The following is a 20,853-nucleotide window of genomic DNA, read 5'->3' as shown; positions in this document are numbered from 1 at the left end:
ACGTCATCGAGTCAACAGACTCCTGTTTGCACAGCAACATAGCCTCCAACCACCATGAATCTCCAACCAGTGGGTGTTTTTCAATGGGTCCAGGTTCTGTGTGTCATTTGCAGATGGCAGACAACACGTCTACAAGCAGCAACATGAACATGAGCTTGGCCGCCGGATTCATCAATGTCAACGTCAACGTCAGCCAAACAACGTCGCTGAGTTGACCCTGGCTTTACAACAGGAGTGGCAGAACATCACCCAAGCACCTGTTCCACGTTTTTGCGAATCCATGCCACGTCGACTCCGTGCATGTGTACAGGATCAGGGAGGTCACACTCGCTACTGACGGACGACAGGGCGATCTGTGTCTGACGTTTGACATGTCAGACATATTGGCGGAACTCTTGCAATCATTTTTTATGAAAATGAAGCACAATGAAATTCTCAACATAACTGTAGAACAATTTTCATCCAAGTATTGTTTGTTAAGTTTTCCTCATTTGAATTTGGTTTTGCATTTTCAATGTGTGTCAGTATATTTACAATAACTGTTGTAAGATTATTGAAACACCTAATGCTGAGTTGCTGTACCACAATTTAACCTTTCAATGTCATGTTATGCATGAGTGAATGAATGAACGCGTGACCATTTTAATTCAAACGCTTTTGTTTCTTTCTTGGCATAGGGGTGTCATCAACAGTTACCCTGGCTACTGCTGCACCTCTCTTCTGTGAGATATTGCTTCTGATAGCTTGCAGAGCTGATGAACCTATAACTTTCATCTCAGAAATCATGTGCTTAATGTTGTACACTGATGGATTGTCATTTGCCCCTCCTTTTTGCCTATACTGGCCAAACTGCTCCTCAAGTGAGTCCTGATTGAATCTGTGGGTCAAGACATATTCAGCACCATTAGTTAATAGGTATCTCACACATTCTACAATTGACTTAACAGATATATGTAGTCCTTTCAATGTCTGATGACTGAGCATCATGCGTCTTTCCGCTAACGTCATGTCACCTGGACGCCTCATGACACTCTCCTCCCACGACTTGAATGTCCATGTGTCTTATGAAAGTTAACAGTTTCTTTCACTTCGTCTCCAAAGTGTTCCTCAAGAGCATTAGCTACAGTTGTACTGAACACCTCTGCGGCTACATTGTCTTTCATGGTTGAAAATGATGTCAAATCAATGTGGTCCCTTGTAAGTTTGTACGTCTTACAATAAAGTGAGTTCTCCACAAATTGTTCATACAGTCTCACAATCTGCAGCCAGCTTATATCATAACCATCTTTCCACAGCTGTCTGGACATCTTGTGAGAGCCTGAATTGGCAAAACAATTCCTTGTGGTTTTGAGCAGATGAGGCACATCTGATATGAAATATAATTTCCGTTTTGAAATGAATATGGATTCCATGTCCAGTAGGTATTACCCATTTGTGGCACATGATGATGTTAAAAAAAATTCCTATTTGGGGTAGCACCATCACACGTGATGAAGATAGGCATTAATCCAATGTTCTCTAGCGTTAGAACAGTTTCCCATAATATAGAGTATAAATATGACGATTCTATACTTCTTGTGGCAAAAGCTGCATACGGATACCGGAAATCTGCTACAATTCTGTGGATCATTATCACTAGCATAGTACGGGCTAACTGGGGTTGTGTGTCCTTCCATGAATCTTCCAACTGTAGCAGTTCATTACCAGTTTTATCAAGGTCCACATATCCAACTAATTCCCCAGATGATCTGTCGTATACGAGTCCTTCTCATACTTTCACTTCGTCCTGCAAAATGCCAACATAGGATTTAACATCACTCTCCAGCATGCCAAAGGCCTTTGCTTCCTGCATCAGATGTTTAGCAAATTCAGGATGGAATCCAAGAATGCTGGGCAAAGAATGGGAATAATCAAATAGGGTTCTCTTGCTTGGCAATTTTATAAAACCTGTATGCCGTGCAGTGTCATAAGCTTTTCTGCTCTTGCTCCGCAAGTAAAGGCACCATTTGATCACCATAGGGTGCCATCTCATGGAACGTTTGTCGGTTGGTTTGAATACTTCACTTGTTGTTCCCCAAATAATCTTTGCAGAGAGTTTTCATCCGGATAACTTCTTTGTACCTCAGAGCTGTATTCTTTCAGCATGTGTCTCAAGTCCTCAACACTAGTAGTATTTAGTTTTAGTCCTTTATTATGAAACACTTTTCTTTTCAGTTGACCTAATTCACTCTTAAGTGCCTGATTGTGAGTTTTAACAGTTTGAAATTTGTTCACAAGTTCCATTTTCGTCATGTGCTTATGTGTCTTATGAGACAGTTTGTGAGGGTGTGGCTGACATGGTTTAGGTGATACACTATTGCGGGACAGTACTTTCCTGAGAGTAGAACGGTACCTACAACAGTGTTCGCATCTCGTTTTCCCCAAAGCTAGCAGGGCACAACGTGCTGACCGGATGGTTGAGCTAAATTCAATGCCGTTGATGTTTACACCAAAGTCACATTCTCTATATGCTGATATGCCGGAAGCAGCAGTCTGACTCAACCCAACACCTATCGGAACAAGATGGCTGTATTTGTCTTCATAATTTCCGAGGCAGACATGATAAGAGGACAACTTTGACAGAAGGTTCTTGACATCTTTGAGAGTTGAAAAGAACTTGGGCAAACCAATCCAAAAATCATGATCATGTCCAATTTTCTGTCTGTGAACAGAGATAGATGCCATCAGTGATGGTGTGATTGTCACTGCCAGTTTTACAGCTAAGTCAGAACCCTCATAAAACTGAGCTAATTTTATCACATCCTCTTTTGTCCAAATAATTGTGAAGTCCCCAAGTTGGTCATACTCTTCAAATAAAGTATTTTTCAAACATAAGTATTGTTGGTATCTTCTGTGATGAAGTATGCCAGTGACAACGTCATCCAGATTGTCATCTGGGTTGTACTGGTGCATCTTGCCCACAAGGACATAAAACGCATCAGCAGAGCAGTTGTCAGAATCTGTTGATGCACCATGACTGTGAGATTCACTTGCAACTGCTTCTTGGTGGTGTTCAGCAGCACCGATGTAAAAAGCTGCCCAAGCTTCAGCCCACTGTAGTTGTCTAACACTGAAACAAAAATGAAATTTTTAGAGTAAAATTAATATTTTATACTTATCCTGACTCATGCTTATTGCTTCTCTTCTTCTTCTTGCGAACATAGTGGAACACGTGTATCTCCCAATTGAAGTTCCCTTCAATAAAAAATCACTAATTAGTACTCACCACGAGTTACCTCCCTTCCACAAGCGCGGGAACGAGGGCGCCACCTCAACCCATGTGCCTCACTCTCTCCTTTTGTTTCGAGCCCGACACTTTATTTTTCCGAAGAAATCCAAAGTGTTAAGTGGGGAGGACGGGAGGGCTTACCTCATGAGTCAGGATAAGTATAAAATATTAATTTTACTCTAAAAATTTCATATTTTTCCTTATCCTGACCCATGCTTATTGCTTGTAGAATCCGATCGGAAAAGGAGGTGGGAATATATATACTTTGGATTTTAATAATTAGTGATTTGAACTGTGATGATTGTAATAACCCTATGGGAACTTCATAAAAGCACTGAACTGATGAATTCCTGCTGCTTAACTTATCAGCTGCCATATAAAGGTTATTACAATTTACAGAATATGATAAAAGTATATACAACATTAATGTAAGCTGAAGCTATTAATGTGATAGTATAAACTTCTGTGAGTTTATAGTGAATACTTTTATAAATGAACCAAAGTATTAAGCTTAAGATATGCATATATTTAAGCTATAATAGTATATTACTGTGCTTAAGATATAATTATAACTTAAGCTGTATAATAGTAACCAACTCCTTAGAGTTTGTTAGCTAATACATTTATGAATATGACCATATGACTGAGCTTAAGGATTGATGAAACTTAAGCTGAACATATATATAATAGCAAAACTCCTAGGAGTTGTAAGCTTATATATAGTATGATATAAAAAACCATAGTACTGAGCTTAAGATAATAAATTAAACTTAAGCAAAATATATAGATAGCATGTAGCTATTAGTACTGTTATCAGATAAGTATAAAATCTGTAAGATAGACTTATCTTCTCCGTGGAACTGTCAACTGTTGAGCGAGGACCATGGGACCGAAATGGTGGATACCTGAGACGTCCTCGGTGGTGATATCTCTCAGATAGTGGTTGGCAAACACCATATCGGATCTCCAGAAACATCCCTCCATTATGGTATTCAACGAGCAATTCCCATGTAGAGCGAGAGTTGAGGCTAGCGCTCTAATTTCGTGAGGATTAGAAGCTCTTGGAGGGTCGAGTCCTGCAGCCTTGTAGGCACGTAGTATGACAGTTCTGATCCAGATAGAGATAGTAGTACGTGAGACTTCCGTCTGCGTAGCTGTAGATATAGGGATAAATAATCTCTTGAATTTCCCTCTGCTCTGTTTGGATCGTTGGAGATATATTTTCAGTGCTCTTACTGGGCATAGTGATAGATCCATCGTATCATGCGGTCCAAGTATGGATGAGAGAGCTGGGACGTGGAATAATCTGTCTGGTTGACCTGGCAGTTGGTTTTTCGCTATAAAATCCCAGCGAAGTCCCAGATGAGCGATGTTATGAATATCATCAAAGCGTGTTCTCTCGTAATCCAGTGCGTGAATCTCTGACATCCTGGCGGCCGTAGCTAGTGCTAACAGGAACAAGGTTTTGTGGGTCAGTGATTCAAACGATGTAGATAGCAATGGTTCATAAGCCTCACTAGTGAGGTGTTGGAGCACTATATTTAGATCCCAGGCTGGAGCGTGAAACTTCCGTTTCTGATCCTCCAATCGGAACGCTCGTAACAAAGCGAGTAACTCTGGTGTTTTTGTTAACTTGACGCCCGTTCTCATAGTTATGACAGAACTTATAGCTGCAAGATAAGTGGACAAGGTTGAGCCTGTTAGATTCTTAGTTTGACGTAGATAACATAAGAAATCTGCCACTTGAGGTTGTGTAGCATATCTGGCTGTAAATCCTTTCTTAGCAGCGTAATTGACAAAACTGTGCCATTTGTCATCGTATAAGTTACAAGTTGAGTTACGTAGTGCAAGCGTGACCGCTTTAGCCGCTCTGGCAGAATAACCTCTCTTATTCAGACATGCCTTGATACAATCCATACGTGAAGTTGGAATGCTTCTGGTGTTTCGTGCACTTGTTTGGTGTGCGGATGTATCAATAGATTGGCGCGTTGTGGGAGCTGAAGAATTGGTTTTCCCGATTTCTTGAATGAGATCTGGAAACCAAGTTCTCGCTGGCCAGTAGGGTGCGACCAAAATCAGATGGAGGCTCTGCGTTTGACTGATTTTCTGTAAGACTTGTGGGATTAACGCTGGATTAACGTTGGAGTCCCTCCCACGATATGCTTAGTGCGTCCGTTGCCCATGCTTGTGGGTCTGGAACTGGCGATACGAATGTTGTCAGTTGCTTGTTGAATCGAGTGGCGAATAGGTCTATCAGAGGAGATCCTATTTCCATGATTATTTGATTGAATATCTGTGTGGAGCATCCATTCTGTCAGCGACGGTTGGTGTGGCCGAGACAGACCACACAGTTTCTCATCATGCCTACGCTGATGACACCCAGCTCCTGAAAGCATTTCATCTGTCAGATCTATCTACGTCTCTTCAGTGCATCGCTGAATGTACGCAGGACATCAAGTGCTGGATGACAGGAAACATGCTTAATCTTAATGACACAAAAACAGAAGCAGTTCTCATTGGTACAAAGCAACAACTCAGCAAGGTCAAAACCGACACCCTTACAGTCGCAGACTCTGACGTCAGATTCTCTGATGTGGTTAAGGACTTGGGTGTCCACATCGACTCTTCCTTGACTCTGGATGCTCATGTTAACCGTCTGAGCAGGACCTGCTACTTTCACCTAAGATCCATTGGTAACATTCGGCAATACCTGACAACTGCTGCAACTCAAGCCCTTGTTCGAGCTCTTGTTACATCTAGGCTTGATTACTGTAACAGCATCCTTTCAGGCCTCAGTTCTAAACTCCTTGATAAGCTTCAGAAGATCCAAAATACTTCCGCCCGCATCATCAGCAAGACTTCTAAACGTTCCCATATAACACCAGTGTTGAAAGAACTGCATTGGCTACCAGTTAGGGCCAGAATTGACTTTAAGATCCTCTGTCTGACATACAAGTGCCTCCATGGTTTGGCTCCCTCCTACTTGTCTGAACTCCTACATCCGTATGTCCCTGCACGCAACTTGCGCTCAAACACACAAAACCGACTGGTCATCCCATCCTACAAACTGAAATCCTTCGGACACAGATCATTCTCTTACTCCGAGCCTGTGCTTTGGAACTCTCTCCCATGTGCCCTTAAAAGCTCTGCCACAATTGACATTTTTAAGTCCAGACTTAAAACCCACCTTTTCTCAGTATAACTTCATCTGTAAATACTCCAGTGTAAATATTCTGTAGCGCTTTGAGCATGCTTTAGGGTGTGGAAGGGGCGCATTATAAATATGCATTTATTATTATTATTATTATTAATACATTCTTTGCTCCTGGAATGTGGCAAGCTCTGACGTGTATGTTTAGATTGTCGATTAGATCGAACAGTCTGAAACATCGAGTCAGTAGGTTCTGTGACCTTGTTGAACCTTGTTTGTTCACATAAAACGCCACTGTTGAATTGTCTGTGTGAACCATCAACTGAGCGTTCTGTAGTAGGTTCTGTAGGAGACGCCTGCGCAAACATTCAATCTCTTGGTCCACCTGAGTAGATGTGGTTTGACATAATCTGGTAGACTGAATGGTAGAGGGTCCTCGAGATGAGCATGGATGAGGACTTGTAACGGACGTAATTGAAGCCTGCCTCTGACTGTCAAGTCTTGAGCTGATGTGAGTAGTCCCAATAGGCTCTGCCACTGTCGTAGTGGTAACGGAGAGAGTAGGGCTTGAGGAATAAGTTGTTGGATCTTGATCCATCTGTCCTCCGGGACTACAATACGATTCTGAGCTGTTAGAAATCGTATACCTAGAAATTGCAGATCCTGCGTTGGTTCTAGGTCCGACTTGAGTAGATTTACTAACCATCCTAATTGAGTTAGTAGCTTGATTATAAAGTTCATCTGTAGTCTGAGACGCTGTGGATCTGGATCCACTTGTATACCGTCGTCTAGGTAAAAAGCGCTGTGAAGACCTTGACGATGTAGGTATGAGACAATAGGCTTGGTCACTCTTGTGAATACCCAAGGGGCCGATGTGATTCCGAAGGGAAGAACCTTCCATTGGTAATGTTTCCCGTCTAGGATAAATCTTAGATATTTCCTTGAGTTGGGATGAATCGGAATGTGTAGATATGCGTCTTGCAAATCTATGCTGGCCATGTAATCTTTGGGACGAATTAAATGCCGAAGTTGCGGTAAGTGTATCATGCGAAACGTTGGTGGTTTGCATAGATATTCTCTGTTGAAGATGTTCATGTTGTATATGAGACGAAACTTCTCCTTGGAATTTTTCTTCGGCACTAGGAAAACTGGGGAGTAGAAACCTGGTACAATGTTTGGTTGATCCAGAACTTCTAAGGCCTGTTTGTTTAGCAGAGTAGCTACTGTTTCTCTTAACATAGGTAGTTGTGCCAGTTGAACGTTGAACCCTGTGGGGTTGACTGTTAACGGAGGCTTGGCCTTGAGTTGTATTAGATATCCGTGCTGTAGGATGTTGGATACATATGGATCTTGTAGTATTCCCCAGTTTTCCCAGTGCAGCTGAAGGCGTCCACCCACTTGAGAAGGTTGTACTGGAACGGCTGGGGGTGGAAGACTCCAGTCGTTCCGAACCTGAATTTCATCGTCTAAATCCACGGGCACCTCTGGATGATCTGCTTCTAGCTGATCCTCCCCTAAATTTGCTGTATGGGCGACGAAAAGAATCCTTGGGATCTTTAGCTGCAGCTAATTTCTTGTCCTATGCTTTCTGTAGCCCCCGAAAACTTAGACTTGCCCGAGTATCTCTGTGCTGACTGTTTAATGACAGTCGCTAAGGTATCCATGGATCTGATCATAAGTACCTCTCTCGAGGCTTTAGATACTTCTTTGGAGACCTTGTCTATGTTGCCACCAAACAGTAAGGGCGATGACCATGGAGCTGTGTATAGAGATTCTGTAAATTGCTTATCCCAAGAGGAGGAGGCTAGTAAGCCTTGCCGACGAGCCATGGTAGTAGTTTCAGTAAGCGCTGACAGGTGCTCTGTAAGAAATTGGTGGTCTCTTTTCTGCATGAGTAGAGCTGAGTAGATCATTCTATCTTCCTCCTCTGTAGAATTCTTGAACTTGGTGATGAGAGTTTCATTAATAGTTCTAGATCTATTCAATCCAAAGAACATTCTCCTGGAGATGGTATCTAATTGGGCCAATTTGCGATCGTCTACTCTGTAACTTCTGGACTTGGCATCACTGATTAATTTAAAGTTGTCATCAATATCCTGGGCCTTGAAAAAGGGGTCCATATTGTGTCCAGCAAATTTCTTGGCATTGAAGACCGGGAAATGTGTAGATTGGACTTTCGAAGATTTGGAACAGGCTGTATCCAGATTAGCTGGTACCGCTGCAATCGGGTCAATAGGAGGTAAGGTGATATTGTCTACATCATCATCCTTCATCAGGTAAGTCTGAGTTGAATTCTCGTTCTTCGATGGGGAAGCAAGTTGTAACTCATTCACCATCCAGTATCTAATCTCAGCATCTGAGAAAATGATGCCTTCTTCCTCTTCTGACGTAGGGTCACATGTCGGAGTCCTAGATCTGTAGGAAGATCTATGAGAGGACTGTGGTGAACGGACCTGTCTGCGCTGGCGTTGAGGGTGGCCTCTCTGTGAAAGTGGCGGGACTCTCAATCGTAAACTCAGAAGCGTCAGCGTAGGCATCTCTGGTTTGCGTGTTGATCTGCGCTGTAGTGGCGGTAGCAGATACTGGGCGTTTCTTATGGCGTACATCTGGAATGATAATCGAATGTCATCATCATATAAACATAATTCTGAGACAGGTAGAATATCGGAGGAAAAATTATTTGTAGCTTTAAGTAGATTTCCCTTTGGAAGCTGTGGACCTGGGGGTTGGCGTCGTTGAGATGATGTGGGCGCTTTCCTAGTCTTAGACTGTGAAGGCGGAATGTCTTGAGATGCAGGTAAACTTCTTGGACATAGCGGACTGCGTCCCCACGCTTATCCCGAGGGAAACTCAGGCAGGCCACCAGCCGGTGGCGGGTCGTCAGTCAATAGTTGACAGGGTATATTAGCTTCTGATCTATTAGCCATGACTGAAGATTGTTTGCGAGATTTATCTGCCTTCCGTCTCAAAACGGAAGATAAATATTTATCAAAGGCAGAAATTGGTAAATTAATACATAATTTACAACGAGAAACAATAGAACATGGAGTAATGCAACTAGGGCATTTTAAATGTGGATCGGTAGCGGAATAACGTAGTTTACAACCTGTGCAGATTCTCATTAGCGTAAACTGCTGAACAAACACGGCGAACCGTGCAAGTTGAATAAGGATACTAGTAACACCTCTATAACTGAATATAAGAGGTACTAAACTATATATAAATAAAGGATATAGTGTGTCGGGAGACACAGGCGCTCTCACGTCCAGCTCACTGGGCGAAGAAGGAGAGAGTGAGGCACATGGGTTGAGGTGGCGCCCTCATTCCCGAGCTTGTGGAAAGGAGGTAACTCGTGGTGAGTACTAATTAGTGATTTTTATTGAAGGGAACTTCAATTGGGAGATACACGTGTTCCACTATGTTCGCAAGAAGAATAAGACAAGCAATAAGCATGAGTCAGGATAAGGAAAAATATTAAGATATTAAAATATAATCATACTACTCTATTTATAAAGATTTCCTTACAAAGAAATGAGAAGACACCAAACATTTGTGCATATTCATTGATGTTATACAACATTTACCCGTGAAGGTCCGGGTTAAAATATTGACCATGCTTGTCGTAAGAGGCGATTATTTGCAGACCGCCGCCATATAGCTTGAACATTGCTGAGTGCGACGTAAAACTAAACTCACTCACTAAACAACATTTAATCAAGTCTTTGTTGAGATTACCGGTACTGATATTTGGTTGAAGGGCAATCACTGTGTATTATCTAATTCATAATGATTGCCAAGCACACAGTACTTACATATTGTCATCCAATATTCCTGGTAGACATGTTGTGTTGTCATGAAGTGCGGGTGGTGAAGCTGAATCCCTTATAGTTGATTGTTGATCCACACTTTTAGACTTAGTGCCAGAACGCTTAGTTCGCCTTCCAATGCATCCTTTTTTGTATCGTGGCATCTACAAGAATAAATAATCAAATGCAAGCTAAACATAGATATACTTCTACTTTACATGATCACACTCAGTTTTCACTTAATGTCAGTACAGTGGAATATTTAGTATACATAACATACATTTACAGTACAGTGACTCAAAATGTGACAAGGGGAAATAATATGAAAATATGGAAGTAAATAATACGGTAATAAATTTGAAGCCCGAACAATATTCATTCAAAAAAATTGATATTGAAAATCGCTGATTTTTACTAAAGGACAATTGCAAAGGCTTAAGCGATTAGCTATGCTCAATGACTTTTCCAAACATGTGATATTATTATAAGAAAAATGGCTTTATCTCATATGAACCTTAAGAAACAAAACCATATTTTTTATTGATTTTTATTGTCCATACATCTCATGTGAAAAATCCTACCAAAATGGCACCGTCAGAACCCCAAGAAACATACAAAACAGAAAAAGTGACAACAGTACATAAAATTGGAAATTTGAACTATAAATTGTATATTTATATACTTATCCTATCTCACGACTTGCACCTCTCTCTCTTCATTCGACCATGAGTGGAAACGAATTAAACTTTGCTCCAGGCCTTCCTTGTCCCTGTCCCCGTGCTGTGCATGCTTTCCTGCCTTAGCCATGCTCACTAGGCCGTGACAGCACGTGGCATGCGCAGTCCTCATCCACGTGATCACCTTCCATACTCATTCTCGATCTTGGAGCCATAAAAGGACAAAACCGGAGCGGTGGTAATCTAAGTAGTGGTGAGGTAGGGTGGGACTTTATCGCGTGAGATAGGATAAGTATATAAATATACAATTTATAGTTAAAATTTCCAAATTTTTAAACTTATCCTATCTCACGAATTGCACTTATCCCACGGTAGGAAGGTGGGTCATAGATTACCAGAAGTTCAAGGGATAACAGCTAAGCATTATGCCAAAACAACCGTAGGAAGCAACTACAAGGCAGGCCAATAACTACCAAAGTTACTACGTGTGGGGGTTAGTGCGAACCCATTGACTTACTAAGCACAAGTGCTCCCAGGGACCGGGAGTCTCGAGCAATGTGGTGTTCAGTCACTACCTTCACAAAGTGAAAGGATGCAGCTTAGCGAGTGTAATCAGTTGCATCGCCATGATTTCCAAGGTACCCCCGTAATAAAAGTCTAACGACTAGTATCGGGCCAGCCCCTGCTTCGAAACAACCCCCACAGACACCGTCCCGAGGAGGGTGAAAAGGGTAATTGAATCGGAAAAACTCACAATTTAAACGTTCAGTACCACAACATCATCTTATGACTTCCACTGCTTACCACAGTAAGATCACATAGATGTATATAGGTACTTAGGAGCATGAACGCTACGAAGTGTAACACTTCGGGAATGACACACTTCACTGACGTAATTACTCCGTGGAGCAGAGGACAGTAAGTGAGGTGGCGACCCTCCAGCTTCTCAAAAGCGAGACATGCGATGGTTAGTTTGAACCCATTGACTTAGTAAGCACAAGTGCTCCAGGGACCGGGATTCCCGAGCAATGTGGTGTTCAGTCACTACCTTCACGAAAGTGAAAGGACGCAGCTTAGCGAGTGTAATCAGTCGCATTACCACGATTTCCAAGGTCTGACGACCAGTATCGGGCCAGCCCCTGCTTCGAAACAACCCCCACAGAAAATTTCCTGTGGAGGGTGAAAGGGTAATTGAATCAGAAAACTCACAAGTTCCAGAAAATTCGAAGACAAAAATCAGAAAAAAATTCAGAATTTTATTCAGATTGTACACAAAGCAGAAACGATCGCAACTGGTGATCATCTGCGCTGAAGCTGATGGTTGTCCCAAGTGCCCGAACAGGTCTACATCTGGTCGTGATAACAGGTAGATCTTTGATTGGAAGATCAGAGGCAGTTGTTTCCACTCAGTGAGTGACAGGGCATCGGCAATGACATTCCTCATCCTGGGAATGTTTCAGGCTCTGGCCACTGTGTGGAGTGAATCGATCAGATGATAAATTCGAAACATCAACTGAAGCAGAGCTGCTGATCCTGTCGACCCCTGATGGTTTATGTACAAAATTACCATCGAAATGACTGATTGAGTCAGTATATGAGTGAACCGTAGTTCAACTGCCCAATGCCAAACGGCGAGAATGACAGTGCTGAATTCCAATTCGTTGTGATGAGGGGCCCTTTCTCCTGATGACCACTGCTAGGCCACTTAATAGAGAAAGTGAGCAGCGCCCCAGCTTGAAAGATGTGTCAACGCACAGGTGTTGAGTCGGTATGAAGGGCACCTTAGAGACTCCAACACAAACATTCCACTTGTTGAGCCATCAACGAAAGACTGAATGTAGTTGTGCGGGAAGACGAATCAACTCCCTGGGGTTGTCGTCCCTGATGTATGGGCACAGAAACATCTGAAGAGGGCGAAGCTGCAGCTGGCCCCTGTAAGTCAGCGCTTGTGCCGACGTCAACCACCCTAGTAACTTCTGCCACTGGCGAAAAGTTGGGGGTTGGACCAGCACTAGTGGTGCGTTGCACTGAATCTAGACCCACCTCTCCTGGGGCACAAACATCATGACCTGTCGTGTTGAATATTGTCCCAATAAAAAGAAATCATCGGGTCGGTGTTACCTCCGATTTCTCTGAATTTAGCAGCCATCCTAATTGCGTAAGCAACTTGATGATGAACTGCCTGTGGAGAGGAAGGACGACTAGATCCTGCTGGGCTTGAACAGTCATCGATATAGTTCTCAAATGTCACGCCTCGACAATGCAGGTAGCTTGTTATCGGATTGGGTATCTGAGTAAAAAGCCACGGGGCCTCACATATGCCCATACAGCAGGACCCTCCATTGGTATCAATGACGCCCCTTGAAAGTATACTACTCAAAGTTTGATAAGGATCATATTTTTCAGCACTTGTAAAACTTTCAACAAAGGTGAATGACAACCAACACAGAGTGATTGATGTTCAGAAATGTTTACTTCAAGAAATTGTGACAGAAAAATTTGGCAAACATGACATTTCATCGCGTACTCCTAAGGTAAAGGGAGAGTACCATAAAAAGCATGGTAATTTCATGATCACGAAATTGTTTAAACTCTGCACATTCCATTTCACACTGCACAAACAAGTGTCAATAGCGGGTATGGCCTCCGTTAGCTCCAATGACAGCTTGGCAGCGTCGTCTCATGCTTCCAGCGAGGTTTTGAATGGGCGCAAGATAGAGATTGTTCCATTCTTGGATCAGAACATTTTCAAGTTCCTGGAGGGTGGTTGGTTGTACAGGGCGGCGTGAAATCGCTACCTGAAGCATATTCCAGACATGCTCGATAGGGTTGAGGTCTGGAGAACGAGCTGGCCAGTCCATACGAACAATTGTCTCGCGTTCCAGGTATTTTCGTCCACCACCCTAGCACGCGATGTGGGCGTGCATTATCGTCCATGAGGATGAAGTCAGGACCAACAGCACCAGCATATGGTCTCGCGTACACATCAGGACTTCATCACTGTAAGCGCACTCGGTCATCGTGCCTCGCCTTAGGACATGGAGATCAGTTAAGTCCAGCTCGACTGATTCCTCCCCAAATCATCAAGCGACCCACCACCATATCTGTAGGTGTTCAGCAACATTAGCGTCCTGATATCGTTCTCCTGCCCTTCTCCACACTTTCGGTGCGGCGATCTGTGAAGTCAACACAAAACCTCGACTTCGTCTGTGAAAAGTACAGGGGCCCAATCAACAACCCTCCAATTCACATGAGCCCTGGCCCAATTCAAGCGATCTTGTCTGTGTCGCGAGTAAGAGGGATGCGAATACAGGCTCTCGAGGAGCAGACCAGCTTCATGAAGGCGATTACGCACAGTTTGCGTGGAAATGTTAACTCCAGTTGCATTCAGAAGATCATTTCTAAAGCGCGGTCGCCCGTTGCAAACCGATGGCGTTGTGCTGAAATCAAGAGAAAAGCGGTCATCTTGCTGCGTGGTGGACCTTTCTCTGCCGCCTCCATGTCGATGAGAAGCTGAACCATGAGCTTGATACGGTTCCAAGCTCTGCAAACAACGCTCTGACTGACACCCAATAGCTCTGCAAGCGTGGCGTTGTCTTGCACCATTTTCGAGCATTCCTATGCATCTGGCCAATTCTTCAACAGTCAAGCGGCGTCTTTGGCGTTGTGGAGGCATTTTCATAGAGTAACAGTGACTTAAACGATGTCAGATGTAAAGACAATGCCCAAATTCAAATCAACGACAAGCACTCAGAAATGTGAAAAATGTGGGTACCATGCTTCACGTGCTACTCATGATCATTGCAGCATGCATTTCCCTACCTAACCTGTGTTTTGAGGCTCAAGAGGGGTCAGTCCAACATTGTGATGAAATTTGCGTGTCATATCAATTCATATATTGATTTTATAATGTAAGAACTATATGATCCTTATCAAACTTTGAGTAGTATATATCGAAGATACTTCCGATAGTCTGGATGTATCCGGATGTGAAGGTAGACGTCTCGCAGGTCTAGGGACTGAGAGGTCTAACCACTCTTGCCTCTGACAAAAAGATATCTCCTGATATAACAACGTTCAATAAGTCGAGCAACTATGTCAGTTCTGACGGAGTGCTCAATGTCGTATGTTCGGCTCATGGAGATTGTCAGTCAATCTACAGGAACGTTCACATTGTAAACGAATTGAAGAAATTCGTACGATCGGTGATCTCAGGAACGTTTCGGTTGGCCGAACAAAATGATGGTTCGCCAGGTGGATAGATAAAGGTAGTAGATCGCTGCCTGGTGACAGTCCTTGCATAACTGCAGTGACCTCTGAACTCAGTGCTTGAGCTAGTCAAACCGTTCACGGGTGTTTCTGTCTGTCACCCTCGATAAGCAGTCTCTCTCAACTGGCTGTCGAAATCCCGACACAATCACTCTTACCGGGAATGGCAGCGTTCATTGTTACTAGCATTTAAAGGCTGGACTTGGTATCCGATTCGTCGGACCAAGACAAGTCTGCAAGGGCACTTCATAGTCACTCTAATCATCAAAATTCGGTAAACAAACAGTAGTCCGCCATTTGCAAACGTTACACACGAGTGACAAAAAAACGGACAACACTGTCTTCGGTTAACCGGGCGAGTCGCAACCCATAAATTCCGGGCTGAACTATGCTGGCTATTTGACAAAACATCACTGCTGGTACCATGCGCAAAAACTTCACCCATCTGTCCAGAAACTTGCTTATCATGTAAAACAAAGGGAGCTGAAGATGACGAACCATCTGCAACAATTGCACCCAGCGATACACAAACACGCTGTTACCAGTAGTCTGTAGTAACAAGACTTGGGGCGGTGGGGTAGCCTAATGGTTAAAGCGTTGGCTCGTCACGCCAAAGACCCGGGTTCGAATCCCCACATGGGCACAATGTGTGAAGCCCATTTCTGGTGTCCCCCGCCGTGATGTTGCTGAAATATTGCTAAAAGCGGCGTAAAACCAAAACTCAGTCAGTCAGTAACAAGACTCAGTGGAGCGTCGTAAAGTATTCCTGGCTAGCAAGCGTATCTAGTAATGCCATATCGGGTGGTTGTAGAACTGACATCTACACCGAAGGGTAGAATCGTTGAACCGAATCATTCATCAAAGGTGAAGATCGAATGGTAGATTAAATCTGGAATGAGATGAGACCCGGTCACGGAGGACTCTTGAGAACTGGGATCATCAGACCCTCAAGTGCCGAGCGTGATATCTCTAGATAACTGCGCTACTGACATCACATGTAAATCAATTCGGAATGGTGAAGCACATAGCTACTACCTCTGTACAACCATCCGAAAAAGGGGTTCAAGGTGGGATAAGTTATGTGACTAAAAACATTAAGCACCTCACAAGCCGTAAGGTAAACCGGACAAACAAATCAAATTGTCGAGCTTAGAGCTTGCCACTTCGTAATGAGGAACTCAGCGCCTCACAGATGCCCTGTCGGGCTGGTAAATCGGTTCAGGGTGGTGAGCCGGAATGTTGACGTGATCTGAATCAGTCCGTGATCTGGATCGGCGTTGTGATCTGGATCGTGACTGTGATCTGGATCGGTTAGGTAATCTGAAACATTTAAATGATCTCAGCTGATGGAGAGATCTAGAACGCTCAGATGAACCGGTGAGGCGAGGTGAAATGTTCCGGCCTAGGTGAATCCTTTCGGTGCTGTGAATTGAATCGATGATGTGAACCGTTTCGGCGATAAGAAACAGTCTTAATATTATGACGAACTGAGTCGATGTCGTAATCCACATACGCCGTGGCTAAACGGTTCGGTCTGGTGAATCCATTTGGTATGGCGAACCGATTCGGTGTGGTTAATCGGTTCGACGATTTGACGATGTAGATCGGCTGTGTGAGTCAGCTGGCAACACAGAGCGGTTTGATGAGGCGGTACGACGAGAAGACATCTGATGATGCGCCAATAAAATTACCACCGTCCGACATGGGAATCTCCGGACGACGAGCAGTTAATACCGATCGTTAAAAGCGGGGGGTTTGTCGGGTGATCAACTGTTGAAGTGTAACGATCTCTGTCTGCTAGCCAACGGGAGCAAGCATGTCTACATGCTCTAAAAACGTCCTTGATAAGGGAGCAAATTCCCAACAAGGTTTGCTCCAGGAACACAGGTCAATACAACCCACACATGACGAGTGGGGATCCGAGGAAGTAAATATTGTTACAGTGTGCCCAAAATTACGCTACTTAGGGTCAACAGCAAGAAGCATGGTGTCAAAACCCGGAGCTCGAGAGGGATCAAGCGCAGGATTCCAAGACTCAGCAATAACCTATGACCGAGGCAAAGTAGAAGTGGCATGGCGTGAAGGTGAACGCCGATCCACTGAACCATAGTTGAGTTGAGTTGAGTTGAGTTGAGCTTTACGTCACATCGGCATTTTTCCAGCCATATAGTGACGAGAACAAGTTTGCATTAGTAAATATTGTAAGTACATACTCGGAATGAGTTTTATTTCAAAGACATTTATTTATTGCATTGTCATTCGAAAGCAGAAAAAATCATAGCATCAAATTTATAGGCAGGCGGTTTGTTACATTTCATAGTTACAATTTATGGTTGTTACATTTCACAGTTACAGTTTATGATACAGATCAACTTCCCTCAGGTAGTTCAGTATCAGATGGGCGCTCACGCGTGAGAACAGATCTTTTAGGTTTGTTGCATCATAATGTGAGTCCCTTGCAGGCGATAAGTCCACGCATTCAAGCAGAATACACTGAACCATAACGCAGCCTAGCAGGTGAAACCACCCGCACAGAAACGATGTTAATGAGGGGAACTATCACGTAAAGGTGCTGACCGCAAGTGCTCACTAGGGATATCCTGATTCACCTGAGGTGAATGAGACCAACTACGAGAATCACTCTGACGAAAACACACCGTACGGCTAGGTGAACCGGATCGAAATGGCGAACCACTTCGACTAGGTGAGACTGAACGACTATGTGAATCAAAACGCTGTGGTGAATTGATTCGACTATGAGATGATGAGTCGAACTGAAACCTATGTTGAGGTGAACTGAGTCGGGAATGTGAACCGGTTTGTCCTGGTGAATCCATTCGAGTTCGGTCTGGTGAGCCGGCTTGGCTGAGTGAACTAGTTCGACCCTTGGCAATGATACGGCTAGGTGAATGGTTCCGTTCTAGTGAACCAACACTGGCATTAGACCCAATTCTGATTGGTGAAATGAATCGAGGTGGTGAATCGGTTCGGACTGGTACATTGGAAGGAAGACGAGAGCTCGAGCGTGAACGAGATCTAGAACGACACTTCCCTGCAGTAGAAGAACGAATTCGAACCTCCGAACCAGATGGTGACTCAACTCGTGTGGGTGAATTGTTTCGGTGGGATGAAACTGTACGAAGAGGAGAACAGTTATGTTCCAACCACGCCGAGCCGAGCTTCGATGATGAATGCTTGGATTTAGAAGTTTTCGAGGACTTTGAACGGTCCGAAGAAACGGATCTACGAGATGAAGTAGATCGCAGGTCTTGTGTAGAGGAAATATCAGTCATTACCACCCTTGCATGCCCATGAGAACTTGAGCTAGGTGAGGAAAGCGTCCCAAACGCCATTTACATTCTCAGACAAATAGGAATCAGACGAAGCATCCATAAAATCTTCGTTAGGAGAGACGGGAGATTTAGAACGACGAGCAGGTAGGGTGGGGTGATGTAAACATTGTTTTTTAGCGGGAGATGGACCAGATCCTGCATGAGCATTCCTGGCCCTATGTGCCAAACGTCTGGCACAAGCATGTCTGTAAGCTTTAAAATCCTCATTAGACAGTCCTGAATACTTAGGACAACGTTTGTCCCAATCACAACAACCCGCATAATCAACACATGATGTGTGTGGGTCTCAAGCTGAAAAACTTTATTACGCTGAGCGCAAAACTTCGTTTCTGGCCTGAACAGGCTTAACCATGTTGAGCAATTATCAGACGGAAAAAAATCACGTCCACTCTGTCGAGCGACAAGAAAGAGAATGAGTATGGAAGGTGATCACGTGGGTGAGGACTGCGCATGCCACGTGCTGTCACGGCCTAGTGAGCATGGCTAAGGCAGGAAGGCATGCACAGCACGGGGACAGGGACAAGGAAGGCCTGGACCAAAGTTTAATTCGTTTCCACTCATGGTCGAATGAAGAGAGAGAGGTGCAAGTCGTGAGATAGGATAAGTTTAAAAATTATGCACTTTTGGTGGAAAAAATGAAATCTTTAAATCACAAATGTGTCCTTATCGATGCTGATTGGTGGGAACAAAATTTAAGGTCAAGGGTGTTCATAGTGATTTTATAAATAGAAAAATAGTGCAGAAAAAATAGCCGTAAATGGATGAAATTCTCCCAAAACATGCATTAATGTCTTTGCACTCAGTATGTCAACCACAAATTCAAAGGAGAAGTGTTAAAGGAACTAAGTGGAAGATATGTTTTTATTGAATAGTTGCATATGCAGTGAGTGAGAGTTTCCTGCCTTGTGTGATATGTTGCAGTCATCAGTGGTTATCATTATGATACCGTTGGTCTAGCCCTACTTGATGATAAATCTTTGATTTAGGGAATGTATAACAATTTTGATGATCATTTATTCAGTGAAAATTATGTGTTATATCCCACCAGTATGTAATACCTTGTCTGTCAGTCCGTCTGTACTGTCCGTAATTCACCCGTTGTGAAAGTCACTCATTTTGAATTTGTTTTAAAATGCCTTTGTCATTTGGAAAAAAACATTTTAAGATATGATTTATTAAGTATATACTTTTTTCTTTAAAATAAGAAAGTTTCATTAGTGTAATAACACATTTTCCCCACAAAATAAAATTTTCAAAAACATATTTCATCATAACAAAACTATTAAACCAAGTCTAGCTCTAAATATAGTTATTACAAATCTTCCATTTACCACAGCCTGTAGTGCACATACTATTTCCCATGTTGGTGAGAAGGGATTTGCTTCAAATCAACGTAAACGGAGAGTACCCTCATGACCTGGGTTTCAGCCCTCACTGACTGAGGTCGGGATGAGTTATCCGCCCTTACCTTAAGCATTGCTAATATAATTTAGCGATATCCTAAAACGTTTTTCACATCATCGTAAAAAAACCATAAGATAAAAGCATATTATTTTCCATATCAATGCATACAGAAATGAGTGCTGAATGCAAAAATATAAGTGACATTCTCATGGAGCGATTTATTACTAAAACCAGCGTACCACAATAATCAGTGATAATTCAGTATGACGAAATAACAGGGTTGCAATTACAGATACTTTCATTGCCGAGTTTAACAGAATACAAAAACAAACAACGAAATAATGTACACTGTGTGAAAAAGGAAGAACCGATCGTCCAATACAACCCAGTAACTAAGGACTTTGCTGACGTTTCACTTGACAAGATGTACTGGAAAAATGTCTATTTTCCACGATTTCGCCGAAGGAAGCCATTTTATTTGTCCACAACAAAGGGGATCACCACAGTGCATGGTATATTCCTTTCGAAGATAGTATGTGCTCCATACATATGTCAGATACTTACAATAAATGGTAGTCGTCCCTTACAAAATCAAATGAAAGTAGTTTAACTTACCGTGGATGATATAGATGAAGGTAAAAACACCGATGTGAGCCTTCAAATCTCGCAGATCTCGCAAAGCCTCGCGGTAATGATCGCGTTGTCTCGCGCGGCAGTGATCTATTTAGCTCTGAGGCCCGTCCCTCGGTATATGCATCAGATGGTCTCTGATGCAAGTGACGTTGGAGAAGGAGATGTCCTGACTGATAGTATTCGCGAAGGTTTCACAAACATTAGATACGTCATTCGACCTTGGAAAAAAGTCATTCTTGCTCTGTTGTTTGCTTTGCAACCCTTGTACCTGGTCCAAATACTCGAATGTACA

At 43.1% G+C, this 20,853-nt stretch overlaps 2 protein-coding genes across 2 annotated transcripts in view; both read right to left on the bottom strand.

Moving 5' to 3' along the window:
• The window catches only part of LOC124285205 (ectoine dioxygenase-like), a 37,814-nt gene that overhangs the window by 16,020 nt on the left and 941 nt on the right, over nt 1–20,853 (bottom strand). The window lies entirely within an intron of this gene.
• Nucleotides 699–20,819, bottom strand: LOC124285222. Its single transcript, XM_046721421.1, has 3 exons — nt 20,544–20,819; nt 10,232–10,389; nt 699–3,109 (listed from the first exon to the last, which is right to left on the bottom strand). The coding sequence occupies exons 2-3, from the start codon at nt 10,387–10,389 to the stop codon at nt 2,029–2,031; spliced, it is 1,239 nt and encodes a 412-aa protein (XP_046577377.1). The 5' UTR covers nt 20,544–20,819; the 3' UTR covers nt 699–2,028.

Source organism: Haliotis rubra, unplaced genomic scaffold (genome assembly GCF_003918875.1).
Source record: "Haliotis rubra isolate DU_JTF1 unplaced genomic scaffold, ASM391887v1 Scf355, whole genome shotgun sequence".
NCBI lineage: Eukaryota > Metazoa > Mollusca > Gastropoda > Lepetellida > Haliotidae > Haliotis > Haliotis rubra.
Note: the sequence above shows the minus strand (reverse complement) of the source record. Positions and strands in the feature narration are given on the sequence as shown.